General features: G+C 57.3%; 1 protein-coding gene across 1 annotated transcript; it reads left to right on the top strand.

The window, feature by feature from the left end:
* Positions 1 to 686: 686 nt before the first annotated feature.
* Positions 687 to 27,993, top strand: PNPLA6 (patatin like domain 6, lysophospholipase; the record flags this gene model as incomplete). The annotated part of the gene is made up of 36 exons (XM_079547960.1): positions 687 to 725; positions 802 to 864; positions 1,321 to 1,408; positions 1,532 to 1,614; positions 1,714 to 1,811; positions 1,881 to 2,021; positions 2,239 to 2,398; positions 2,502 to 2,582; positions 5,410 to 5,538; positions 5,610 to 5,690; positions 5,790 to 5,910; positions 5,981 to 6,064; positions 6,748 to 6,854; positions 6,940 to 7,128; positions 12,371 to 12,448; positions 12,571 to 12,776; positions 12,909 to 13,040; positions 13,114 to 13,237; positions 13,313 to 13,426; positions 14,079 to 14,154; positions 14,251 to 14,391; positions 14,904 to 14,967; positions 15,037 to 15,205; positions 19,731 to 19,913; positions 19,992 to 20,110; positions 20,893 to 21,049; positions 21,355 to 21,471; positions 21,567 to 21,636; positions 22,470 to 22,586; positions 22,904 to 23,020; positions 24,412 to 24,560; positions 24,630 to 24,782; positions 25,465 to 25,581; positions 26,068 to 26,164; positions 26,268 to 26,377; positions 27,928 to 27,993. The coding sequence occupies 36 exons, from the start codon at positions 687 to 689 to the stop codon at positions 27,991 to 27,993; spliced, it is 4,140 nt and encodes a 1,379-aa protein (XP_079404086.1).

The following is a 27,993-nucleotide window of genomic DNA, read 5'->3' as shown; positions in this document are numbered from 1 at the left end:
GGTGGCACTGTCCCCTTTGGGTGCTGAGGGGTGGGAAGTGGCACTGTCCCCTTTGGGTGCTGGGGGTGGGAGGTGGCACTGTCCCCTTTGGGTGCTGTGGAGTGGGAGGTGGCACTGTCCCCTTTGGGTGCTGGGGGGGAAGAGGTGGCACTGTCCCCTTTGGGTGCTGAGGGGTGGGAGGTGGCACTGTCCCCTTTGGATGCGGGGGGAGGGGGGGAAGTGGCACTGTCCCTTTTGGGTGTTGGGGGGGGAGGGGTGTGACACCTTGTGACATAGGGACAGCAGAGGCCTCCAGGCTGTCGCAACGCCTGGGACAGTTCCTCCCTGCAAGGACACAGAAATCCTCCAACAGCTGCTCCACTCTGTGCCACCCAGCACCGCGGGGACACCCTGGGGACACCCCGTGCCACAGCCCCCATGCATCCAACTGGGGTGGGCAGCCACCCCCGACCCAAATTCACCCTGTCTGCAGGTGTCCCCACCTCGAGGACACCCAGGGGACGCTCTGGGGTCACCTATGCATCCCACTGGGTTAAAAAAGCCAACCCCAACCTCACTTCGACCCCGCGCTGTCACCATTCCCTGGTGTCCCTTCTGTGTCCCATCCGAGCTGCAAACTCCACAGTATTTTCATGATTTCCCCATTTTTTGGTAGATTTCTGCATGGGCGAAGCCCCTCGGCGGACATGGGGCAGAGTGCATTGGAGCCACAGGAGGAGGCGGAGGTAAGGGACGTCCCCATGAGGTGACAGCCACCACCCCACGTCCCCAACCCTGCAGCTCAGCCTCTTGTCCCCGCAGGATGCGTCCCTGATGGCCACTTTGTCTGAGCTCTTTACCAAGGAGCAGCTCTCCACCAGCACGGTGAGTCCCCTCCAAGGGCACAGAGTTGTCCCTTAGGGATGATGTCCCTAAGCATGGCTCAGAGGGACGCACACGTGTCCCCACAGTCTGCAAGTTTCAGTTCTTGCTGCTGCCGAGGCAACCGAAGGTGATAAAGTTGCCACCATAATGCAGGGACACGGCCTGAACCCTGGTGCTGAGTACCCCTAAGGGCACACAAAGTTGTCCTCACGCCCCAGGGGACACCAGCATGTCACCACACCGTCATGGGCAACGTCCCCAAGCACAGCTAAGGGGACACCGACTCGTCCCCGTGCTCCAAGGGATGCAAACTTGTCCCCACGCTTTTGGGGGGTGCGGTCCTGCTGCTGAGCACCGCTGTGGGGCTGCCCCACACCCCGAGGGCCGCTGTCCCTTCACGCCATCGGGGTGGCAGCGCCGTGGGAGGTGACATGGGGACCTCATCTTCCTCTCCAGGTGCTGTGGGCGATGCTCAGCCTCAGCCTCTTCACCATCCTCTTTGCAATTGGCGTCGTGCTGCTGGTCCGGCGGCTGCGCCTTAAGAGTGAGTGACACTGGGGGGGAGGGGGAGGGTGACACGGAGACACCTCGGTTTCCCCCGTGGAAGATTGGGTGACAAAGAGGGTGGCACGTGCGGTGACAGCGCTGTCCCCTCCCCGCTTTCCAGAGGTGCCCGCACAGGAGACGCCCAAATACCGCTTCCGGAAGAGGGACAAGATGCTGTTCTACGGGCGCAAGATCATGCGCAAGGTGACGCCGGGGGTGGCACCTCCCTCGTGGCACCACGGGGTGACGCTCCCCGATGTCACTGCAGCTTGACGTCACACCTCCCTCTCCCCCCCCCCCCAGGTCTCCCAGTCCACCTCCTCGCTGGTGGACACCACCATTTCCAGCACCTCGCGGCCCCGCATGAAGAAAAAACTCAAAATGCTCAACATTGCCAAAAAGTGAGGATCCTCTGCTTGGTGGCGGTGGCGGTGGTGGCAGATCCTGGCATCACCTCGCTGTCCCCTCAGGTTCCTGCGGATCCAGAAGGAGCTGCCCACGTTGCAGCTGAAGGAACCCCCTCCCTCGGTGCTGGAAGCTGACCTGACCGAATTCGACGTGGCCAATTCCCACCTCCCCTCCGAGGTGCTTTACATGCTCAAAAACGTCCGGTGAGTCTCACAACCCCCCTGGATTCACGTTCCGTCCCCCCGCCGTCCCCCAACCCTAAAGCTGGTCGTGATCCATCCGCTCAAAGCTTCTTTTTGGGAGCTGGATCACGGATGCTTCGCGCTCTGCCTCCGCTGTTGCTATAGCAACGGGATGCGAGGTGGCATTTTGGTGCGGCGGCCATCAGCGCTGTGTCACCTGCTGTCCCCATCCCCGCAGGGTGCTGGGACACTTTGAGAAGCCGCTGTTTCTGGAGCTCTGCAAGCACATGGTTTTCCAGCAGTGTCAACAAGGGGATTATGTGTTCAGACCCGGGCAGCCTGACACCAGCATCTACGTGCTGCAGGACGGCAAACTGGAGCTGCTCCTCACCGAGCCGGTGCGGGAACGGGGACAGGATGGGGACACTGTGGGGACAAGGGATGGGATGGGGGCACCACGGAGATGGGGCTGTGAAGAGCAGAAGGATTTGTGCTGCGCAGGATGGGAAGGAGACAGTGATGAAAGAGGTGTTTCCTGGAGACAGCGTGCACAGCCTGCTCAGCATCCTCGATGTCATCACGGTACCGGCGCCTCAGCTGTCCCCAGACCGTCACAGAACTGTCCCCAGCAGTTGTGGTGGTCCCCAGGAACGCCTAAAACTGATTGTGGCTGTCCACAAGAATCCTAAGCCTGATCGTGGCCATCCCCAAACCCTTCCAAACCCAACCGTGGTCATCCCCTAACCCAAACATGGCCATCTCCAAACCCAAACGCAACCATGGCCGTCCCCAGACCCTTCCAAACCCAACCATCTCTAAGCCCCTACAAACCCAACCTTGTCCGTCCCCAAACCCAAACCCAACCATGGCCATTCTCTAACCCAAACCCAACCACGGCCATCCCCAAACCCTTCCAAACCCAACCAAGGCCATCCCCAAACCCAAACGCAACCTTGGCCGTCCCCAAACCCAAACCCAACCATGGCCATTCTCTAACCCAAACCCAACCACGGCCTTCCCCAAACCCATCCAAATCCAACCATGGCCATCCCTCAACCCAAACATGGCCATCTCTAAACCCTTCCAAACCCAACCAATGCCCTCCCCTAACCCATACCCACCCATGACCATCCTCTAACCCAAACCCAACCTTGGCCATCCGCAAACCTTCCAAACCCAAACCCTTCCAAACCCAACCATGGCCACCCCCAAACCGAAACCCAGACTTTGCCATCCCCAAACCCAACAGTGACCATCCCCAAACCGAAATCCAACCACAGCCATTCTCTAACCCAAACCCAACCAAGGCCATCCCCTAACCCAAGCCCAAACATGGCCATTTCTAAACCCTTCCAAACCCAGACATGGCCATCCCCAAACCCAAACCCAACCTTGCCCATCCCCAAACCTTTCCAAACCCAACTAAGGCCATCCCCAAACCCAAACCAAACCTTGGCCATCCCCAAACCTAATCCCAAATATGGCCATTCCCAAACCCAAACACAACCTTGCCCATCCCCAAACCCTTCCAGACCCAACTAAGGCCATCCCCAAACCCAAACCCAACCTTGGCCGTCCCCAAACCCAAACCCAACCACGGCCATCCTCAAAGTCTTCCAAATCCAACCATGGCCACCCCCAACCCAAACATGGGCATCCCCAAACCCAACCTTGCCCATCCCCAAACCTTCCAAACCCAACCAAGGCCCTCCCCTAACCCATACCCACCCATGACCATTCTCTATCCCAAACCCAACCTTGGCCATCTGCAAACCCTTCCAAACCCAAACCCTTCCAAATCCAACCATGGCCATACCCAAATCCTTACAAATCCAGACAAACACAACCATGGCCATCCCTAAACCCAAACCCAGACTTTGCCATCCCCAAACCCAAATCCAACCATGGCCATCCCCAAACCCAACCACGGCCATCCCCAAACCCAAATCCAACCATGGCCACCCCCAAACCCTTCCAAACCCAACCAAGGCCCTCCCCTAACCCATACCCAGCCATGACCATCCTCTAACCTAAATCCAACCTTGGCCATCCGCAAACCCTTCCAAACCCAAACCCTCCCAAATCTAACCATGGCCATGCCCAAATCCTTCCAAACTCAACCATGGCCACCCCCAAACCCAAACCCAGACTTTGCCATCCCCAAACCCAACAGTAACCATCCCCAAACCCAAATCCAACCACGGCCATCCCCAAACCCAAATCCAACCATGGCCATCCCCAAACCCAACCACGGCCATCCCCAAACCCAAATCCAACCATGGCCATCCTCAAACCCAACCATGGCCATCCCCAAACCCAAATCCAACCTTGCCCATCCCCAAACCCTTCCAAACCCAACCAAGGCCCTCCCCTAACCCATACCCAGCCATGACAATCCTCTAACCCAAACCCAACCTTGGCCATCCACAAACCCTTCCAAACCCAAACCCTCCCAAATCTAACCATGACCATGCCCAAATCCTTCCAAACCCAACCATGGCCACCCCCAAACCGAAACCCAGACTTTGCCATTCCCAAATCCAACAGTGACCATCCCCAAACCCAAATCCAACCATGGCCATCCCCAAACCCAATCTCAACCACAGCCATCCCCAAACCCAAATCCAACCTTGCCTATCCCCAAACCCTTCCAAACCCAACCAAGGCCATCCCCTAACCCAAACCCAAACATGGCCATCTCTATACCCTTCTAAAACCAACCACGGCCATCCCCAAACCCTTACAAATCCGACCTTGCCCATCCCCAAACCTTCCAAACCCAACCAAGGCCCTCCCCTAACCCATACCCAGCTATGACCATCCTCTAACCCAAACCCAACCTTGGCCATCCCCAAACCCTTACAAATCCGAACCCTTCCAAATCCAAACCCTTCCAAATCCAACCATGGCCTTGCCCAAATCCTTCCAAACCCAACCATGGCCATCCCCAAACCCAAACCCAGACTTGGCCGTCCCCAAACCCAACTGTGGCCATCTCCAAACCCAACCTTGGCCATCCCCAAAACCAAACCCAGACTTGGCCGTCCCCAAACCCAACCTTGGCCGTCCCCAAACCCAATCCCAACCATGGCCATTCTCTAACCCAAATCCAACCTTGCCCACCCCCATCCCCTTCCAAACCCAACCATGGCCAACCCCAAACCTTCCCATTCCCAGCCACAGCCTTTTCTAAACCCAACCGTGCCCATCTCCAAACGCAACAGCAGCCATCCCCAAACCCAACCCTGGCCATCCCTTAAGCCAATACCGACCACAGCCATCCCCAAACCCAACCAACACCATTCCCAAACCACACCACCCTGACCCTGCGAATGTCCCTCTGTCCCCACTCCCAGCCAGGAGTCATTGCCAGGACAGCAGTGACACCGCCACCCCTGCTGTCCCCTAGGGCCACCAGCGGCCGTACCGCACGGTGTGCGCGCGGGCGGCGGAGGATTCTACAGTTCTGCGTTTACCAGTTGAAGCCTTTTCAGCTGTCTTTGAGAAATACCCTGAGAGCCTGGTGCGGGTGGTGCAGGTGAGCCCGACCCCGCTGGGATGTCACCGGGGACGAGCAGGGGACAGTGACGCACCTCCTTGTCCCCGCAGATCATCATGGTGCGCTTGCAGCGCGTCACCTTCCTGGCTCTGCACAATTACCTGGGGCTGACCAACGAGCTTTTCAGCCACGTGAGCATGGGAAGGGAGGGCTGAAAATCCCCCACTGCGGGGGCAAAAGAGTCCTGGCTCTTCCCTGGCTCTCTCCACTGTCACCTTGTCCCCTCGCAGGAGATGCAGCCGCTGAGGCTCTTCCCACAGCCCAACCTCGCCACCCGCACCAGCCCAGTCCGCCATGGCAAGCGGGGTCTCGGCGCTGCTGAGGAGGGCAGGGAGAGACCAACGGAGCTGAGTAAGGGTCTGGACCCCCCCCGGCCCTCGCCCTGCAGCAGGAGGGGGCTCACAGCTGTCTGTCCCTGCAGTTGAGCCGCTGAAAGCTGGAGTTCTGGATGCCTCTGCACCACCGCTGCTGAGCCGCTGCATCTCCATGCCGGTGGATATCTCTGGTGGGTGGGGGCTGGGAGGAAAGAGGGGGTCCCTCAGTCTTGTGCGTCACCCCCCAGGGTACTGTGTCACCTGCTGAGGGTTGTGCATCTTCCATAGGGTCACACATCCCCCCCTATGGCCATATAACCTCTATAGGGTCACACATCCCCCCCCTGTGACCATGTAACCTCCATAGGGTCACACATCCCCCCCTATGACCATGTAACCCCTATAGGGTCACACACCCCCTCCCACCAGGGCCTTGCATCCTCCATAGGGTCACACATCCCCCTCTATGACCATGTAACCTCTATAGGGTCACACATCCCCCCCTATGACCATAAAACCTCTATAGGGTCACACATCCTCCCCTATGACCATGCATCCTCCATAGGGTCACACGTCCCCCCTATGACCATGTAACCTCTGTAAGGTCACACATCCCCCCCTGTGGCCATATAACCTCTGTAGGGTCACACATCCCTCCAAGGGATTGTGCCCCCTCTATGGGGCTGCCCACCTTCCCTGGGGTCGTGCATTCCCCCATAGGCTTTTCCATCCTCCGTGGGGTTGCGCATCCCCTCTGCGTCACGCATTCCCCCCATCCTTGGCCTCATGCACGCCTCCCCCCACTTCTCCCACCCCATTTTCGCCCACCTCATGCTGCTGGTGACCCCCCTGCCCCCTCCCCGGTGGGACACAGGCATCCAGAAGGGTCCCCGCTCCGACTTCGACATGGCCTACGAGCGCGGCCGCATCTCAGTGTCGCTGCAGGAGGACAGCAGCAGCCCCCTGGCTGCCTTCTCTCGGGTAGGACTGCGCCCCCAAACCCCCCCCCCTCCATCCCTTTCCACCCCCCGACTCCAACACTGGATCCGTCCCCTCGTCCTCACAGTCCATCTCACACGAGCCCAAGGAACGCAAGTCGGTGACGGTGGAGGAGCAGCCGTCGGGCGTCTACAGGTACAGCTGCGAGGACGACCCAGCCGTGGCGGATTGTCCCTTCGAGCCTTACCAGGGTCGCCAAACCACCTCCATCTTCGAGGCAGCCAAGCAAGAGTTGGTCAAACTCATGAAGGTGGAGGTGAGCTCACCGAGGGAGATCCTGGGGGCCTCGGGGTGCTTTGGGGTCACCTCGTGGTGCTCCCTTCTGGTGGTGGTCCCTGGGACTTTGTGGTGGTCCCCCGCGGCCTCTTGGTGGGTCTGTTGCCCCACGGTGGTCCCCAGTGTCTTGTGGACCCTGTTGTGGTGGCCTCTATGGCTTTTTCATGGTGCCCGTCACCGTGTGGTGGCCCCATGTGGATTTTTTATGGTTCCCATCATCTCATGGTGGCTTCCTATGCCTTTTTCATGGCTCCTATCACCTTGTGGTGGCCCCTATAGCTTTTCCATGGCCCCCATCATCTTGTGGTGGCCCCATATGGGTTTTTTACGGTTCCCATCATCTCATGGTGGCCGCTATAGCTTTTTCATGGCCCCTATCACCTTGTGGTGGCCCTCCATGGCTTTTTCATGGCCTCTTCACCTCATGGTGGCCCCCTACGGCTTTTTCACGGCTTCTGTCACCTCATGGTGGCCCCATATGGTTTTTTTAATGGCCCCCATCATCTCATGGTGGCCCCCTATAGCTTTTCCATGGCCCCCATCACCTCATGGTGGCCCCATATGGATTTTTTATGGTTCCCATCATCTCATTGTGGCTTCCTATGGCTTTTCCATGGCCCCCATCACCTCATGGTGGCCCTCCATGGCTTTTTTGTGGCCCCATCATCTCATGGTGGCCCCCTATGCCTTTTTCACGGCCCCTATCACCTCACAATGGCCCCATATGGATTTTTTATGGTTCCCATCATCTCATGGTGGTTTCCTATGGCTTGTTCATGACCCCATCACCTCATGGTGGCCCCATATAGCTTTTCATGGCCCCCATCATCTCATGGTGGCTCCCTATGCCTTTTTCATTGCCCCTATCACCTCACAATGGCCCCACATGGATTTTTTGTGGTCCCAATCATCTCGTGGTGGCCCCATATGGATTTTTTACAGTTCCCATCATCTCATAGTGGCTTCCTATGGCTTTTCCATGGCCCCTTCACCTCATGGTGGCCCCATATGGATTTTTTATGGTTCCCATCATCTCATTGTGGCTTCCTATGGCTTTTCCATGGCCCCCATCATCTCATGGTGGCCCCCTATGCCTTTTTCATGGCCCCTATCACCTCACAATGGCCCCATATGGATTTTTTATGGTTCCCATCATCTCATGGTGGTTTCCTATGGCTTTTTCATGGCTCCCATCACCTCAAGGTGGCCCCATATAGCTTTTCATGGCCCCCATCATCTCGTGGTGGCCCCAATGGCTTTTTCATGATCCCATCACCTCATGGTGGCCCCCTATGCCTTTTTCATGGTCCCTATCACCTCACAATGGCCCCACATGGATTTTTCATGGCCCCCATCACCTCATGGTGGCCCCATATGGATTTTTTATGGTTTCCATCATCTCATCGTGGCTTCCTATGGCTTTTTCATGGCTCCTATCACCTTGTGGTGGCCCCATATGGCTTTTCCATGGCCCCCATCACCTCAAGGTGGCCCCATGTAGCTTTGCATGGCCCCCATCATCTCGTGGTGGCCCTATATGGCTTTTTCATGGCCCCAATCACCCTATAATGGCCACATGGATTTTTTGTGGTCCCAATCATCTCATGGTGGCCCCAATATGGATTTTTTACGGTTCCCATCATCTCATGGTGACCTCCTATAGCTTTTTCATAGCCCCTATCACCTTCTGGTGGCCCCCTATGACTTTTTCATGGCCCCTTCACCTCTTGGTTGCCCCATATGGATTTTTTACAGTTCCCATCGTCTCATGGTGGCCCCCTATGTCTTTTCCATTGCCCCCATCACCTCATGGTGGCTTCCTGTGCCTTTTTCATGGCCCCTTCACCTCATGGTGGCCCCACATGGATTTTTTGTGGTCCCAATCACCTCACAATGGCCCCACATGGATTTTTTATGGTTCCCATCATCTTATCGTGGCTTCCTATGGCTTTTTCATGGCTCCTATCACCTTGTGGTGGCTCCTATAGCTTTTCCATGGCCATCATCATGTCGTAGTGGCCCCATATGGCTTTTTCATGGCCCCCATCACCTCATGGTGGCCCCCTGTGCCTTTTTCATGGCCCCTTCACCTCACAATGGCCCCACGTGGATTTTTTATGGTTCCCATCATCTCATGGTGGCTTCCTGTGCCTTTTTCATGGCCCCCATCACCTCAAGGTGGCCCCAATGGCTTTTTCATGGCCCCCATCATCTCGTGGTGGCTCCTATAGCTTTTCCATGGCCGCCTTCACCTGATGGTGGCCTTCCTATGGCTTTTTCGTGGCCCCATCACCTCATGGTGGCCCCATATGGCTTTTCCATGGCCCCCATCATCTCATGGTGGCCCCCTATGCTTTTTTCATGGTCCCTATCACCTCACAATGGCCCCACATGGATTTTTCATGGCCCCCATCACCTCATGGTGGCCCCATATGGATTTTTTATGGTTTCCATCATCTCATCGTGGCTTCCTATGGCTTTTTCATGGCTCCTATCACCTTGTGGTGGCCCCATATGGCTTTTCCATGGCCCCCATCACCTCAAGGTGGCCCCATGTAGCTTTGCATGGCCCCCATCATCTCGTGGTGGCCCTATATGGCTTTTTCATGGCCCCAATCACCCTATAATGGCCACATGGATTTTTTGTGGTCCCAATCATCTCATGGTGGCGCCAATATGGATTTTTTTACCGTTCCTATCATCTCATGGTGACCTCCTATAGCTTTTTCATAGCCCCTATCACCTTCTGGTGGCCCCCTATGACTTTTTCATGGCCCCTTCACCTCTTGGTTGCCCCATATGGATTTTTTACAGTTCCCATCGTCTCATGGCGGCCCCCTATATCTTTTCCATGGCCCCCATCACCTCATGATGGCCCCATATGGTTTTTTCATGGCCCCCGTCATCTCATGGTGGCCCCCTATAGCTTTTCCATTGCCCCCATCACCTCATGGTGGCTTCCTGTGCCTTTTTCACGGCCCCTTCACCTCATGGTGGCCCCACATGGATTTTTTGTGGTCCCAATCACCTCACAATGGCCCCACATGGATTTTTTATGGTTCCCATCATCTCATCGTGGCTTCCTATGGCTTTTTCATGGCTCCTATCACCTTGTGGTGGCCCCATATGGCTTTTCCATGGCCCCCATCATCTCACGGTGGCCCCATATGGATTTTTTACGGTTCCCATCATCTCATGGTGACCTCCTATAGCTTTTTCATGGCCCCTATCACCTTGTGGTGGCCCCCTATGACTTTTTCATGGCCCCTTCACCTCTTGGTCGCTCCATATGGATTTTTTACAGTTCCCATTGTCTCATGGCGGCCCCCTATGTCTTTTCCATGGCCCCCATCACCTCATGATGGCCCCATATGGTTTTTTCATGGCCCCCATCATCTCATGGTGGCCCCCTATTGCTTTTCCATGGCCCCCATCACCTCATGGTGGCTTCCTGTGCCTTTTTCATGGCCCCTTCACCTCATGGTGGCCCCACATGGATTTTCTGTGGTCCCAATCATCTCATGGTGGCCCCATATGGATTTTTTATGGTTCCCATCATCTCATGGTGGCTTCCTGTGGCTTTTTCATGGTCCCCATCACCTCATGGTGGCCCCATATTGCTTTTCATGGCTCCCATCATCTCGTGGTGGCTCCATATGAATTTTTTACGGTTCCCATCATCTCATGGTGACCTCCTATGGCTTTTTCATGGCCCCTATCACCTCACAATGGCCCCACATGGATTTTTTGTGGTCCCAATCACCTCATGGTGGCCCAATATTGATTTTTTACAGTTCCCAATCATCTCATCGTGGCTTCCTATGGCTTTTTCATGGCCTCTTCATGTCATGGTGACCCCACATGGATTTTTTAATGGTTCCCATCATCTCACAGTGGCCCCCTATGGCTTTTCCATAGCCCCATCATCTCATGGTGGCCCCCTATGGCTTTTTCATGGCCCCTTCACCTCATGGTGGCCCCACATGGATTTTTTGTGGTCCCCATCATCTTGTGGTGGCTCTATATGGACTTTTTATGGTTCCCATCATCTCATGGTGATGGTGACCTCCTATTTCTTTTCCATGGCTCCTACCACCATGTGGTGGCCTTCCATGGCTTTTTCATGGCCTCTTCACCTCATGGTGGCCCCCTACGGCTTTTTCACGGCTTGTATCACCTCATGGTGGCCCCATGTGGTTTTTTCATGGCCCCCATCACCTCATGGTGGCTTCCTGTGCCTTTTTCATGGCCCCTTCACCTCATGGTGGCCCCACATGGATTTTTTGTGGTCCCAATCATCTCATGGTGGGCCCATATGGATTTTTTATGGTTCCCATCATCTCATGGTGGCTTCCTATGGCTTTTTCATGGTCCCCATCACCTCATGGTGGCCCCATATTGCTTTTCATGGCCCCCATCACCTCTTGGTGGCCCCATATGGCTTTTTCATGGCCCCCATCATCTCATGGTGGCTTCCTATGGCTTTTTCATGGCCCCTTCACCTCATGGTGCCCCACATGGATTTTTTGTGGTCCCAATCATCTATTGGTGGCCCCATATGGATTTTTTATGGTTCCCATCATCTCATTGTGGCTTCCTATGGCTTTTTCATGGCCCCCATCACCTCATGGTGGCCCCATGTGGATTTTTCATGGCCCCCATCATCTCATGGTGGCCCCTATAGCTTTTTCATTGCCCCTATCACCTTGTGGTGGCCCTCCATGGCTTTTTCATGGCTTCTTCATCTCATGGTGGCCCCACATGGATTTTGTATGGTTCCCATCATCTCACGGTGGCCCCCTATAGCTTTTTCATGGTCCCTTTCACCTCATGGTGGCCCCACATGGATTTTTTCTGGTTCCCATCATCTCACGGTGGCCCCCTATAGCTTTTTCATGGCCCCTATCACCTTGTGGTGGCCCCTACAGCTTTTTCACAGTCCCTTTCATCTTATAGTGGCCCCACGTGGATTTTTTGTGGTCCCAGTCATCTCGTGGTGGCCCCATATGGATTTTTTATGGTTCCCATAATCTCATAGTGGTCCCCTATAGCTTTTCCATGGCCCCTTCACCTCATGGCGGCCCCCTACGGCTTTTTCATGTCTCCTATCACCTCATGGTGGCCCCACATGGATTTTTTTGTGGTCCCAATCACCTTGTGGTGGCCCTCCATGGCTTTTTCATGGCCCCCATCACCTGGTGTGACAGCCTTCTTTCTCCCAGGACCCTTCTCTTCTCAACAACCGCGTCTTGCTTCATCACGCCAAAGCTGGGACAGTTATTGCCCGTCAAGGGGACCAAGTAGGTCTGGGTTTTGGGGGAATGGTGCAGCGCCTTGCTCCCCTTGCCCCGTGTTTCCATGGGGCGCTGCTCCTCCTGCCTCTGCCCTGTGAGTCCTGGCTGATGGGGCGCTGTTCTGGCAGGACGTGAGCCTCCACTTCGTGCTGTGGGGCTGCCTGCACGTCTACCAGAGGATGATCGACAAGGCCGAGGACGTCTGCCTCTTCCTGACGCAGCCCGGGGAGATGGTGGGGCAGCTGGCCGTGCTCACCGGGGAGCCCCTCATCTTCACCATCAAGGCCAACCGCGACTGCACCTTCCTCAAGATCTCCAAGTCGGACTTCTACGAGTGAGTGCCGATGAAGAGCAGGGGGGAGGGATTTGGGGCAGCGTTTTGCATCGATAGGGCGACGGGGCTCAGCGCCTATGGTGGCACTTGCTGGGGTCGCCGCCGCATCCCCCAGCTGCTGTCGGTCCGTAGGATCATGCGGGAGCAGCCCAGCGTGGTGCTGAGCGTCGCCCACACCGTGGTCACCCGCATGTCGCCCTTCGTGCGCCAAATGGACTTCGCCATCGATTGGATGGCGGTGGAAGCCGGCCGGGCTCTCTACAGGTGGGTGACCCACACTTGTGGCTCGATGAGGATCCCACCCCGGGGGGGCTGACGTCCCCTTCGGTGTCCCCAGGCAGGGTGACAAGTCGGACTGCACCTACATCGCGCTCAACGGGCGGCTCCGCTCCGTCATCCAGAAGGGCAGCGGCAAAAAGGAGCTGATTGGGGAATACGGCCGCGGGGATCTGATCGGCGTGGTGAGAGCCCTGCTGGGCCGGGGCTGGGACGCGGCGTCTCGGTGTTTCGTCTGATCTACGTGCCGTCATCTCCAGGTGGAAGCGCTCACCCGGCAGCCCCGTGCCACCACGGTGCACGCAGTGCGGGACACGGAGCTGGCCAAGCTGCCCGAAGGCACCTTGAACAACATCAAGCGTCGGTACCCTCAGGTACAGCCGAAATCTTGCCCTGCTCTGGGAGAAAACTGGGTTGTGCTGGGAGTCCCGACTGCATCCCCGCAGTTGCTTGGGTTACTGGGATGGATCTCAACCCGAAATGGGGAAGGACTGAGCCGTGTAAAGCCGCGATGCCTCACCGATGTCGAAATTTAGGATATTTTAGAGGTTGGAGAGATGCTGCAGCACAGCAGAGGCGCGTAGGTGACTGCAGTGTGAAGGTGGTAACGGTGCGGTGGTGATGGCAGCGGTGGCCGTGGGGTGGAGGTGATGATGGTTCTGCATTGTTGGTGGCAACGGCCGTGGTTTGGTGGTGTCCACGGCTCGATCCTGCTGCAGTCTGGAGACCAGCCGTGTTGGTGATGCTCGTCCCGGGGTCTGCACATCCTTCTTTGGGGAAGGAGCTCATCCGACATCCCGGCTCATGGCTCTGATGCTCGTTAAATCCATCTTAAGGAATTAAAGTAATGGTTAAGGCTGGTGGGGGAGAAAGATCAGCGCCCTTTGGGGATGTTCTCTGAGATCCCTGAGGAGCTGTGGGAGTCGTGTCAGCACCACGGAGCAAGACCAGAAGGGCGTCCCGTGTGCGTTTTTGGGTGCTGTCATGTCTCTGGCTCAGCGACCTGTCCTGATGGCTGTCCCACAGGTTGTCACCCGTCTCATCCACCTCCTGAGCCAAAAGATCTTGGGAAACCTCCAGCAGCTCCGCGGCCCCTTCGCAGGTGGGTCTCCAAGGGGACAACGAGGACAAGGTGACGAGGGGCTGCCCTTCTGTGAGGCACCACACCACACCTCTGAGGCATCTTCTCTTCTTGCAGGCTCTGGTTTGGGCATGGCCTCCAGCTCGGAGCCCACCAACCCCACCAGCAACCTGTCAACGGTGGCGGTGCTGCCGGTGTGTGACGACGTGCCCACGGCTGCCTTCACCTTGGAGCTCAAGCACGCACTGAATGCCATCGGTGAGTGATGGCGTGGCGGTGACTGCGGCCATCATGAGGTGATGGTGACTGCGGCATGGTGGTGACCGCAGCCTCACCGCTCAGTGGAGGCCATGGAGTAGAGGTGGCCGTGGTTCTCTGTCTCGGTTGTGACCGTGGCACAGCTGTGACCACAGCCCCGTGAGATGCCAGTGGTCGTGGCTCGTGGTGACTGGAAGCCCAAGGCATTGCGGTGGCCATGCAATGGTGGCAATAGTGGCGAGGGGAATCCTCGTGGCGCGGCAGTGACCACGCAGTTATGGTGGTGATGGCTACCAGGTGGCTTCATGGTGGCCACGTGATGGTGTTGACAGTGGCTTGGTGGTGACTGGAGCCCCACGGCATGCTTGGTGGCCACAGATGATGGCAACCATGTCAAGCTGATGCCCAGAGCCCTATAGCGTTGTGGCGGCCGCACAAACAGTGACAACTGTGGTTTGGTGGTGACCACAGCCACGTGACGCTGTGGTTGATGACATCCCCACCTCCCCCAGGTCCCACGCTGGTCCTCACCAGCGACATCATCCGTGCCCGACTCGGCTCCTCGGCACTGGACAGGTAACTGTCAGCAGGAGGGGCATCACCGGTGCCCCAGCGCCGTGCCATCGTTCTCCTCCATCCCGTTAGCATCCACGAGTATCGTCTGTCAGGCTGGCTGGCCCAGCAGGAGGACATCCATCGCATCGTGCTCTACCAGACTGACTGCACTCTGACGCCGTGGACCGTGCGCTGCATCCGGCAGGCAGACTGCATCCTCATCGTAGGGCTGGGGGACCAGGAGCCGGCGCTGGGAGAGGTGAGGGATGTGCGGGGAGGTGGACGTGGCAGGGGCAGCTCAGCTTCAAACGGAGCAGATGTGACGTGGACAACGCGGTGCTGCGTGGGTAACGAAGATGGGCGGCCCAACAGCAAACGAGTGGACGTGGGCTGGCAGCACGGTGACAAATGGGGTGGACGTGATGTGGAACACAATGATAAAGGGGGTGGATATGGTAGGAACAGCCCAGTGACAAATGGGGTGGACATGGCATGGAAAACCTAAAGCCAAACGGGGTGGACATGATGTGGAACCCAATGCCAAATGGGTGGATGTGGCAGGAACAACCCAGTGACAAATGGGGTGGACATGATGTGGAACCCAATGCCAAATGGGTGGACGTGGCAGAAATAACGCAGTGACAAATGGGGTGGACATGGCATGGAAAACCTAATGCCAAATGAGTGGACATGGTGTGGCAACCTAATTCCAAATGGGTGGACATGGCAGGAACGACCCAGTGACAAATGGGGTGGGCATGGCATGGAAAACCCCAATGATAAATGGGGTGGACATGGTAGGAACAGCCCAGTGCCAAATGGGTGGACATGGTGTGGCAACGTAATTCCAGATGGGTGGACATGGATGGAAAACCCAGTGCCAAACGGGGTGGACATGATGTGGAACCCAATGCTAAATGGGGTGGATGTGGCAGGAGCAACCCAGTGACAAATGGGGTGGACACGGCATGGACAACACAGTGGGAAATGGGGTGGACGTGGTAGGAAAAACCCAATGCCAATGGGGTGGACATGATGGGGCAATCCAGTGCCAAATGGGTGGACATGGATGGAAAACCCAATGCCAAATGGGTTGGACATGATATGGAACCCAATGATAAATGGATGGACATGGCATGGAAAACCCAATGCCAAATGGGGTGGACATGATGTGGAACCCAATGCTAAATGGGGTGGATGTGGCAGGAGCAACCTAGTGCCAAATGGGGTGGATATGGCATGGACAACACAGTGGGAAATGGGGTGGACATGATGTGGAACCCAGTGCCAAATGGGTGGACATGATAGGAACAACCCAGTGACAAATGGGGTGGACATGACATGGAAAACCCCAATGATAACTGGGGTGGACATGGCAGGAACAACACAATTGGAAATGGGGTGGACATGATGTGGAACCCAGTGCCAAATGGGTGGACATGGCATGGAAAACCTAATGCCAAATGAGTGGACATGGTGTGGCAACCTAATTCCAAATGGGTGGACATGGCAGGAACAACCCAGTGACAAATGGGGTGGGCATGGCATGGAAAACCCCAATGATAAATGGGGTGGACGTGGCAGGAACAGCCCAGTGCCAAATGGGTGGACATGGTGTGGCAACGTAATTCCAGATGGGTGGACATGATATGGAAAACCCAGTGCCAAATGGGGTGGACATGATGTGGAACCCAATGCTAAATGGGGTGGATGTGGCAGGAGCAACCTAGTGCCAAATGGGGTGGATATGGCATGGACACCCCAATGATAAATGGGGTGGACATGGTAGGAACAACCAATAATAAATGGGGTGGACATGAATGGGGCAACCCGGTGCCAAATGGGATGGACATGGTAGGAACAACCCAGTGACAAATGGGGTGGACATGGCATGGAAAACCCCAATGATAAATGGGGTGGACATGGTAGGAACAACCCAGTGACAAATGGGGTGGACATGGCAGGAACAACCCAATGATAAATGGGGTGGACATGATGTGGAACCCAATGCTAAATGGGGTGGATGTGGCAGGAGCAACCTAGTGCCAAATGGGGTGGATATGGCATGGACAACACAGTGGGAAATGGGGTGGACATGATGTGGAACCCAGTGCCAAATGGGTGGACATGATAGGAACAACCCAATAACAAATGGGGTGGGCATGGCATGGAAAACCCCAGTGGTAAATGGGGTGGACATGGTAGGAACAACTTAGTGACAAATGGGGTGGACATGGCAGGAACAACCCAATGATAAATGGGGTGGACATGGCAGGAACAACCCAATGCCAAATGGGGTGGACATGATGTGGAACCCAATGCCAAATGGGTGGACGTGGCAAGAACAACCTGGTGCCAAAGGGGTGGACATGGCATGGACACCACAATGATAAATGGGGTGGACATGGTAGGAACAACCAATAATAAATGGGATGGCCATGAATGGGGCAACCCGGTGCCAAATGGGGTGGACATGACAGGAACAACCCAATGCCAAATGGGTGGACATGGTATGGCAACCTAATTCCAAATGGGTGGACATGGATGGAAAACCCAGTGCCAAACGGGGTGGGCACGGCAGGAACGACCCAGTGACAAATGGGGTGGGCATGGCGTGGAAAACCCCAATGATAAATGGGGTGGACATGGTAGGAACAACCCAGTGACAAATGGGGTGGACATGGCATGGACAACACAATGGGAAATGGGATGGCCATGAATGGGGCAACCCAATGCCAAATGGGGTGGACATGGTAGGAACAACCAATAATAAATGGGGTGGACATGAATGGGGCAACCCGGTGCCAAATGGGATGGACATGGCAGGAACAACCCAGTGACAAATGGGGTGGACATGGCATGGAAAACCCCAATGATAAATGGGGTGGACATGGTAGGAACAACCCAGTGACAAATGGGGTGGACATGGCAGGAACAACCCAATGATAAATGGGGTGGACATGATGTGGAACCCAATGCTAAATGGGGTGGATGTGGCAGGAGCAACCTAGTGCCAAATGGGGTGGATATGGCATGGACAACACAGTGGGAAATGGGATGGACATGATGTGGAACCCAGTGCCAAATGGGTGGACATGATAGGAACAACCCAATAACAAATGGGGTGGGCATGGCATGGAAAACCCCAGTGGTAAATGGGGTGGACATGGTAGGAACAACTTAGTGACAAATGGGGTGGACATGGCAGGAACAACCCAATGATAAATGGGGTGGACATGGCAGGAACAACCCAATGCCAAATGGGGTGGACATGATGTGGAACCCAATGCCAAATGGGTGGACGTGGCAAGAACAACCTGGTGCCAAAGGGGTGGACATGGCATGGACACCACAATGATAAATGGGGTGGACATGGTAGGAACAACCAATAATAAATGGGATGGCCATGAATGGGGCAACCCGGTGCCAAATGGGGTGGACATGACAGGAACAACCCAATGCCAAATGGGTGGACATGGTATGGCAACCTAATTCCAAATGGGTGGACATGGATGGAAAACCCAGTGCCAAACGGGGTGGGCACGGCAGGAACGACCCAGTGACAAATGGGGTGGGCATGGCGTGGAAAACCCCAATGATAAATGGGGTGGACATGGTAGGAACAACTTAGTGACAAATGGGGTGGACATGGCATGGACAACACAATGGGAAATGGGATGGCCATGAATGGGGCAACCCAATGCCAAATGGGTGGACATGGTAGGAACGACCCAATAATAAATGGGGTGGACATGAATGGGGCAACCTGGTGCCAAATGGGTGGACATGGATGGAAAACCCAGTGCCAAACGGGGTGGGCATGGCAGGAACAACACAATGGGAAATGGGGTGGACACGGTGTGGAACCCAGTGCCAAATGGGTGGACATGGTAGGAACAACCCAATGATAAATGGGGTGGACATGAATGGGGCAACCCAGTGCCAAATGGGGTGGACATAATGGGGCAACCCAACTCCAAATGGGTGGACATGGTAGGAACGACCCAATGATAAATGGGGTGGACATGATGGGGCGACCCGGTGCCAAATGAGACGGACATGGCACAGACAACCCAATTCCAAAGGGGTGGACATGGCAGGAACAACCCAATGCCAAATGGGGTGGACATGATGTGGAACCCAATGCCAAATGGGTGGACGTGGCAAGAACAACCTGGTGCCAAAGGGGTGGACATGGCATGGACACCACAATGATAAATGGGGTGGACATGGTAGGAACAACCAATAATAAATGGGATGGCCATGAATGGGGCAACCCGGTGCCAAATGGGGTGGACATGACAGGAACAACCCAATGCCAAATGGGTGGACATGGTATGGCAACCTAATTCCAAATGGGTGGACATGGATGGAAAACCCAGTGCCAAACGGGGTGGGCATGGCAGGAACAACACAATGGGAAATGGGGTGGACACGGTGTGGAACCCAGTGCCAAATGGGTGGACATGGTAGGAACAACCCAGTGATAAATGGGGTGGACATGAATGGGGCAACCCGGTGCCAAATGGGGTGGACATAATGGGGCAACCCAACTCCAAATGGGTGGACATGGTAGGAACGACCCAATGATAAATGGGGTGGACATGATGGGGCGACCCGGTGCCAAATGAGACGGACATGGCACAGACAACCCAATTCCAAAGGGGTGGACATGGCAGGAACAACCCAGTGCCAAATGGTGGCCATGGCATGGACAACCCAATGCAGAACGGGGCAGATGTGACGCGGACAACCCACGACCAAGCTGCTGGTGTTTTCCACAGCTGGAGCAGATGCTGGAGAACACAGCGGTGCGTGCATTGAAGCAGTTGGTCCTCCTGCACCGTGAGGACGGTCCCAGCCCATCGCGCACCGTTGAGTGGCTCAACATGCGGAGCTGGTGCTCGGGCCACCTGCACATCAAGTGTCCGCGCCGCGTCTTCTCCCGACGCAGCCCCGCCAAGCTGGTAGGTGCCACCACGTCCCCAACCCCAGCGTCCCCGTGCCTCTGCTGCCATCATCACCGCTTGTTTTCCATCCCCAAGCGAGAGATGTACGAGAAGGTGTTCGCCAAGAGCGCCGATCGGCACAGCGACTTCTCCCGCCTGGCGCGGGGGCTCACCGGGAACACCATCGCCCTCGTGCTGGGTGGTGGAGGAGCCAGGTGGGCGCATCGTATGGCGGGATGGGGGAGCCAAGGGTTGGCTGAAGAAAGACAGGGAGCTGCTGGGGAAGGGCTGGAGGAGCCACGAAGACGATCAGGGGCTGCAGCAGCTCCCTGTGAGGACAGGCTGAGGGAGCTGGGCTGGAGGGGGAGGAAGAGGAGGAGGAGGAAGGAGGAGGATTAGAAGGAGGCAGAGGGGGAGGAAGAGGGAAGAAGTTGAGGAAGGGGAGAAAGAAGGAGGGAGAGGAGGAAAGAGGAGAAAGAGAGGAGCAGGAGGAGGAGGGAGAAGAAAGGAGAAAGAGTCCCAGGTGACGAAGAGTCCCAGGTGAAGAGTCCCAGCTCCCCCCACGAGCATGGGCTCGGTCAGCACGGAGAAGAGGAGCTGGGGGCGAGCGCATTGCAGCCTGCAGCGCCCGAAGGGAGCCTGCAGCCAGGAGGGGAGTCAGCTCTTGGGAAGGGGAGACGGCAGCAGGACGGGGAACGGCTGGGAGCTGAGGGAGGGCAGCTGGAGGCTGGAAGCGCTGTGCTGTGAGAGCGGGGAGGGGCTGAACAGAGGGGCTGCGATGCCCCGTCCGTCCCTGGAGGCGTTCGGGGCCGTTGAAGGGGCCCTGGGCAGCCTGGGCTGCTGTGAAACATGGAGGTCGGTGGCCCTGCGTGTGGCTGGGGTTGGAGCTCCGTCATCCTTCATCCTCCCGACCCAAACGACTCCGACTGACCCGTGACGCTGCTGACCCCTCTCATCCCCCTTCCTTTCTCCCGCCCCATCTCCTCTCCTCCCCCAGGGGCTGCTCCCACATCGGGGTGATCAAGGCGATGGAGGAGGCGGGGATCCCCATCGACATGGTTGGTGGCACCTCCATCGGCTCCTTCATCGGCGCGCTGTACGCCGAGGAGCGCAGCGCTGTGCGCACCAAGCAGCGGGCGCGGGAGTGGGCCAAGGTGGGTGCCGTCCCCAGCTGCTGCTGCTGCTTTTTCTTCCTCTTCTTCCTCTTTTCCTTCTCCCTTCTCTCAATTTTCTTCCTTTCTTCTTCCTTCTGCTCCTCCTCTCTTTCCTCCTCCTCTTTCTCCTTCATCTTCTCCTTCCTCCTCCTCGTCCTCCACTTTTCTCCACTTCCTCCTCCTCCTCTCTCCTCTTTCCTCCTCTCCCTCCTTCTTTCTCCCCTTCCTCAACTTCTTCCTCTTCCTCTCCCTCTGCCTCCTTCTAACCCTCCTCCTTCCTCCTCCTCCTCCTTCTCCCCTTCCAGCGCATGAATTCGGTATTTGCGACCGTCCTGGACCTCACCTACCCCATCACCTCCATGTTTTCGGGCTCAGCCTTCAACGCCAGCATCAACAAAGTTTTCCAGGACAAGCAGATCGAGGTGGGCTGCACCCCAATCTGGGGTCCCAGCTGTCTCCCCCTCACCCCCGCCGCCACTGTCCTCACGGTGTCACCCACCTCGTCTCGTCCCCGCAGGACCTTTGGCTTCCTTACTTCAACGTCACGACAGACATCACAGCCTCAGCCATGCGGGTGCACACAGATGGTAAGAGCCACCCCAGGGAACTGGGGACGCTCTACGGCACCAATTTACCTCTTCACTGGCACCCCAAAAACATCACTGTCACCTGGACGGAGGTGGTGTCCCAGTGCTGGTTGACCAGCAAAGCTCGGCTCCACACCAGAGCCTGGCAATTCCCCATGTCCCACGTGGGGACGGGGACACAACTGGGGATGCAGAGCTGCAACCCACCCCAGCGCACGCATCTCCTAACACCTCCGCTCCACACTAACCCCAGTAACCCTCACTCACAGCATGGGGGTGTGGGGCTGAACTGCCGGGGGCACCGCGGGGAGGTGGTGGGGAAAATAAACGTGGTGGCGGTGAAGGGGAGGGAAGGATGGGGACAATATGGTGACGGTGGTGGAGATGTCACGACGACGGGGTGCTGCCGGTGGGGACATCGCGATGATGGCAGTTTGGTGGTGGCAGTGCGGTGGCGCTGGGTGCGTCGGGACGGCGCGGGGCCACGAGCTGACGGTGGCGGGGGCTGCGCGGTGATGGGGACGATGCGGTGGCTGCCCCTCATCCTTGCCTGGTTCCAGAGCTCACCTGGGACATTGAGCCGTCCACGGGGCCAACGCGGTGGCTTGTAGGCAGCCTGGCTTTCTCTCCCCAGCCTCTCCTCTAACGCCATCTAATCCCCGCTCACCGCCCCTAACCCTTCCCGAGCCCTGACCCTTCCCCAGCCCGGCGTGAACAGAGCGCTTTACCCCTCCACGCCTCTCTCCTGATGCTGAAATGGCACCAGCAGCCCCGGGGCTCTGTGCCCATCCCGTCCCCCCCTGTGCCCGTGACCGTTCCTCTCCCTCTGGCAGGCAGCCTTTGGCGTTACATCCGAGCCAGTGCCTCCTATCCCCCCTACCTGCCTCCGCTCTGCGACCCCAAGGACAGCCACTGCCTCGTGGACGGCTGCTATGTTAACAATGTCCCAGGTCAGCATCTCCCCTCTCCCGGGGCCACCGGCTCCCCTCCAGAAACGCTCCTTTTTTGTTTTGTTTTGTTTTGTTTTGTTTCCTCAAGAAAAACAAAACCAACCAACCAACCAACCAACAAAAAAAAAAAAAAATCACGCGTATCCCATTGCAGTTGGAGCTTTGCAAACGGCCCCTCTGCCACCCATGGGTGCCCACCGGACCCCCGTGGGGTGCAGACATCCCTGGGCAAGGGCAGGGGTGAGGGCAGCCCCCTGGGGGGCTCAGGCAGGCGCGGGGCGAGCCGTGCTCACTGCATTTGTTCCCCGCCGGCGCAGGCTCGCTCTGGCGGTACGTGCGAGCCAGCATGACCCTATCTGGGTACCTGCCACCCCTCTGCGACCCCAAGGACGGCAACTTGCTGATGGACGGGGGTTACATCAACAACCTGCCAGGCAAGTAGCATCCCACCGCCCTCACCGGCTCCGGTCCCGGTGGAGAGCAGTTGGGTTGGGGCCACGCGGCCACCAGGGGATGGGGCTTCAGTGCTCTTCGAGCTCCCGTCGAGGCTGGATTTGGGCCGTCCAGCTCGGTTCTGAGTCGCCTGTTGGTTTTTTCAGTGCTGGCTGCCCTCTTGGGGCATCTTCTTCCTGTGCGAAAGGCGTCCGTCTGTGGTGACCAGGTCCAGCCCAAGCGGTGGGCAGTTGGGTTGGGGCCACGCGGCCACCACAGGATGGGGCTTCAATGCTCTTTGGGGCAACGCAGGCTGGATTTGGGCCGTCCCACCTAGTCCTGACTTGCCTGTTTGTGTCTTCAGTGTCGGGTGCCCTCTTGGGGGCGTCTTCATCCTCGCTCCCGTGCAAATGGTGCCCATCCATCTTGCACTGGGTCTTGTCGGCCTCTGCTTCCAAGGATACCTTCATGTTTCTTGGCATACGGGGTGCAGCCCTTCATCCTGCATCTCCTCTTAGCGATAGGTGTCCTCTCGTCGCCCTCCACGCACAAAAAACACCCCTCCATGTTGCACCATCTCTTGGTGTCCTTGGCACCGGGTGCTCTCCTGCACTTCCATCCAGCTTGCGTCCTCCTCTCCTGGTCTCCTTGGCACCGTGCGCCTTCCCTGGGCGTCTCCATCCTCCTGCATCATCCCTAGGTGTCCTCAGCACTCCCTGGGTGCCCTCTTGGGGCATCCGTGTCCTTCATATGACAAGACGTGGCCACCTATTTTCTGAACACCTCTTGATGTCTCCAGCACCAGATGCCCATCGTGCTGTGTGTGGCATTTCCCAGCACCTCATGGTGTCTTTGACACCACGTGTCCTCCCCGGGACGCCTCCATCCTTCACTTGCCACCTCCCTCTGTCCTACATCATCTGCTGGGCGCCCTCCTGGGGCATCTTTACTCTCCTTTACATGCAGCCATCCTGAATCATGTTTCTCGGTGTCTTTGGCACCTTTTGGAGCGTCTCCATCCTCCTTCACATGCAAGCCAGCTTCCTCCCCGCTGCATCACCCTCTCTCGATGTCCCCAGCTCCAAGTGTCCCCCGGGGCACCTCCATCCTCCCCTTTCAACCCATCCCCATCCACCTTGCATCATCTCCCGGAGTCCTCAGCACCGCTGTCTTCTTGGGGTTCCTCCACATTTACAGAATTGCCTGCATCCCTCCGTCCCCCCTCCATGGGCATCGCTGCTCTGCTCCCCACCAGCCCTCAAACCCAACGCCCCTGGGACATCGCTTGTCCCCCCGCTGGCCCCAGCATGACTTTGCCATCCGGCCCATGGCAGGGAATGGCCCTTTGCCCTGCTCCGTGCTCCTGCCAACCCGTCTCCCTCCTTCCCTGCAGCTGACATCGCTCGCAACATGGGTGCCAAGACGGTGATTGCCATCGACGTGGGCAGCCAGGACGAGACAGACCTGTGCAACTACGGGGACAGCCTGTCGGGATGGTGGCTGCTCTGGAAGCGCCTCAACCCATGGGCTGAAAAAGTCAAGGTGAGGATTAAGGGTACATGAAGACACCCGTGGGGGCAGAGCAGGGTGCTGAGCGCCCCGTCCTGGCAGGTGCCCGACATGGCGGAGATCCAGTCGCGCTTGGCGTACGTGTCGTGTGTGAGGCAGCTAGAGGTGGTGAAGTCCAGCTCGTACTGTGAGTACATCCGTCCCCCCATCGACCGCTTCAAGACGATGGATTTTGGCAAGTTCGATGAGATCTACGTGAGTCGGGGGCGGAGGAGGCGGGCGGGGTGGCTTTGGGACATTCAATGGTGCGGCGTGGGTTGGTGGGGTTCTTCAGCCATCGTTTGGGGTGTCCTGGTCGTTAACAGCGTGCCCCGGCCACCTCTTGAGCACCCAGGTCGTTACCTGTGTGTCCCGCCATCAGGTTTCACCAACCAGCAATGAGTTGGGTGCCCCAAGCACCATTGACGGCGTTTCGGCCCGTCGGTTACGGTGCCCGGCTCACTGGGTTGGGTGCCCCAGCCATTAACAAGGCACAGCAGGCCGTCATTTGGGGCGTCCCAGCCGTTTTTGGTGTTCCCCAGCCCCTGACTGGGATGTCTTAGCCTTCAGTTGGGTGCCCTAGCCATCATTTGTGTGCGCTGACCGTTCATGTGATGACAGCTATCGCCTAGGCTTGTCCACACCATCACTGACGTGTCCTGCCCATCATTTGAGTCATCGTTCGTGGTCCCCATGTCATCATTTAAGGTTCCCCAACCGCTATTTGGGTGCCCAGGCAAAAGTTGGGTGCCCTTTGCCATCGGTTGGATTGCCCCTGCCGTGGGTTGGGATGCTCTGGCCATCAGCTGGGTACCTGGGCCATCCTTCGAGCCTCCCAAAGCCATCCTTCGTTTTACCCGAGCCACCAATGAGCCGTGGCCACACTCTCTCCCCACAGGATGTGGGTTACCAGCATGGCAAATTGGTCTTCGATGGCTGGAATCGGGGTGACATCATTGAGAAGATGGTGAAGGACCGGCGCTCGGCTGACTTCTATGAGAGCAAACGCATGGATGTGAGTCGGGTGGCACCGGGGGCTGTGGGCAACAGGAGCTGCGTGGGGAACCTGCCCCAGGGCTCCCACCCCCCCGGGCCACTCCTCTCCATCCCGTCCCCTCCTTGTCGCGTCCACTTATCCCTTCCTTGGTCCATCCTTCTGTCCCCGCTTCGCCCTCCCAGGGACATTCAGAACACCCGGTTCCCCCCAGAGATGCTCACTTGCCCTCCCAGACATCCAACCTTCTCACCTGAGATCCTCAAGATCACTCAGATTTCTGCTGGGCCATTCAAATTCCCCAGGTCCCCAAGGACACCCCAGTCCCTCGTTGGGTCATTGAAGGGATTTCCAAGGACAAGGGACACCCAAATCGCCCTTTTCTCCCCCTCGCCCCCCTTCCGCCCCATCACCCGCCTCACGTCCCCCATCCTCACCCCTCTCTCCCATGGCGGGGGGGGAGAGGGGGGGGTTTACATCTCACAGACCCCTCCTCTCCCCCCATAGGTGCTCACCTACCCCAGTGCTGGTTTCACAGACCTGGCAGAGATCATCTCCCGCATTGAGCCCGCCAAGCCCTACCCATCGGATGGACACGCGGACGGTGGGCACCCATCTCAGAGGCTGGGGCTGAGGGAGGGGGGGGGGGAGGGCTGCATTCAGGCCCTTAAACCCCCCCCTTTTTCCCTCCCTTCTGCTCCCGTTAGAGGAGTCTGACTACCTCACCGAGTACGAGGACGAAGGGCCGGAGCTGTCGCGGGGCGAGGAGGAGGCGTTCGCCCCGACGGAGTGGCCTGGAGCTGGCGTGACAGAGGCTGTGAGTGGCCCTGGCCGCAGAGACCCTCCGGAATGGGGCTGACCCTGGGCTCAGGGCTCCCGATGGTGCCCTCACCCCACGCGTGGGGGGGACGTGGGGCGAGTCCTGTCCCCAGGTTGTGGAGGATCCCTGAAATGGGGTTTCCTGGGGGTTCTCCATCCTGGTGCCCCCATTCCAAAATCTCCATCCCAAAACCCACATCCCAAAATCCCCATCCTGAGGTCCCCATTCCAGTATCCGCATCCCAAAATCCCCTTCTCCAAATCCCCATCCTGAGGTCCCCATCCCAAAATCTCCATCCCAAAACCCCCATCCCAACATCCCCATCCTGAGGTCCCCCACCCCAAAAAGTCCATCCTGGTGTCTCCATCCCCAAATCCCCATCCTGAGGTCCCCATTCCAGTATCCCCATCCCAAAATCCTCATCCCAAAATCCCCATCCCAAAATCCCCATCCCAAAACCCCCATCCTGAGGACCCCATCCCAAAATCCTCATCCCAACGTCCCTATCCTGATGTCCCCATCCCAAAACCCCCATCCTGATATCCGCATCCCAAAATCCCCATCCCAAAATCCTCATCCCAATGTCCCTATCCTGATATCCCCATCCCAAAACCCCCATCCCAAAATCCCCATCCTGATGTCCCCATTCCAGTATCCCCATCCCAACACTCCCATCCCAAAATCCCCATCCCAACGCCCATATCCCGATGTCCCCATCCCTATGTCCCCATCTTGATGTCCTCATCCCAAAATCCCCATCCCAAAATCCCCATCCCAATGTCCCCATTCCATTATCCCAATCCCCAAATCCTAATCCCAAAATCCCCATCCCAAAATCCTCATCCCAACGTCCCCATCCCCAAATCCCCATCCTGAGGTCCCCATTCCTGTATCCCCATCCCCAAATCCCCATCCCAATGCCCCCATCCTGCTGTCCCCATTCCAGTATCCCCATCCCAAAATCCCCATCCCAATGTCCCCATCCCTATGTCCCCATCTTGATGTCCCCATCCCAAAATCCCCATCCCGATTTCCCCATCCCAAAATCCTCATCCCAACATCCCCATCCCATGTCCCCATCCCAAAATCCCCATCCTGATGTCCCCATTCCAGTATTCCCATCCCCAAATCCTCATCCCCAAATTCCCATCCCGATGTCCCCATCCTGAGGCCCCCATCCCAATGCCCCCATCCTGATGTCCCCATCCCAAAATCCCCATCCCGATGTCCCCATCCTGAGATCCCCATCCCAAAACCCCCACCCCGATGTCCACATCCCTATGCCCCCATCCTGAGGTCCCCATTCCAGTATCCCCATCCCATCGCCCCCATCCCGATGCCCCCATCCTGATGTCCCCATCCCCAAATCCCCACCCCATCGCCCCCATCCCGATGTCCCCATCCCAAAATCCCCAAATCCCCATCCTGATGTCCCCATTCCATTATCCCCATCCCCAAATCCTCATCCCAAAATCGCCATCCTGATGTCCCCATCCCATCGCCCCCATCCCCACCCCGCTGACCCCCCATATCCCCTCTCTCCCCAGGAAGAAGAGCAGACCCTGCGGCGCCGCCCCGGCGCGGCTCAGCCCCCCTCTCCGCCCCCCACCTGA

Source organism: Tetrao urogallus, assembly GCF_951394365.1.
Source record: "Tetrao urogallus genome assembly, chromosome: 36".
NCBI lineage: Eukaryota > Metazoa > Chordata > Aves > Galliformes > Phasianidae > Tetrao > Tetrao urogallus.
Note: the sequence above shows the minus strand (reverse complement) of the source record. Positions and strands in the feature narration are given on the sequence as shown.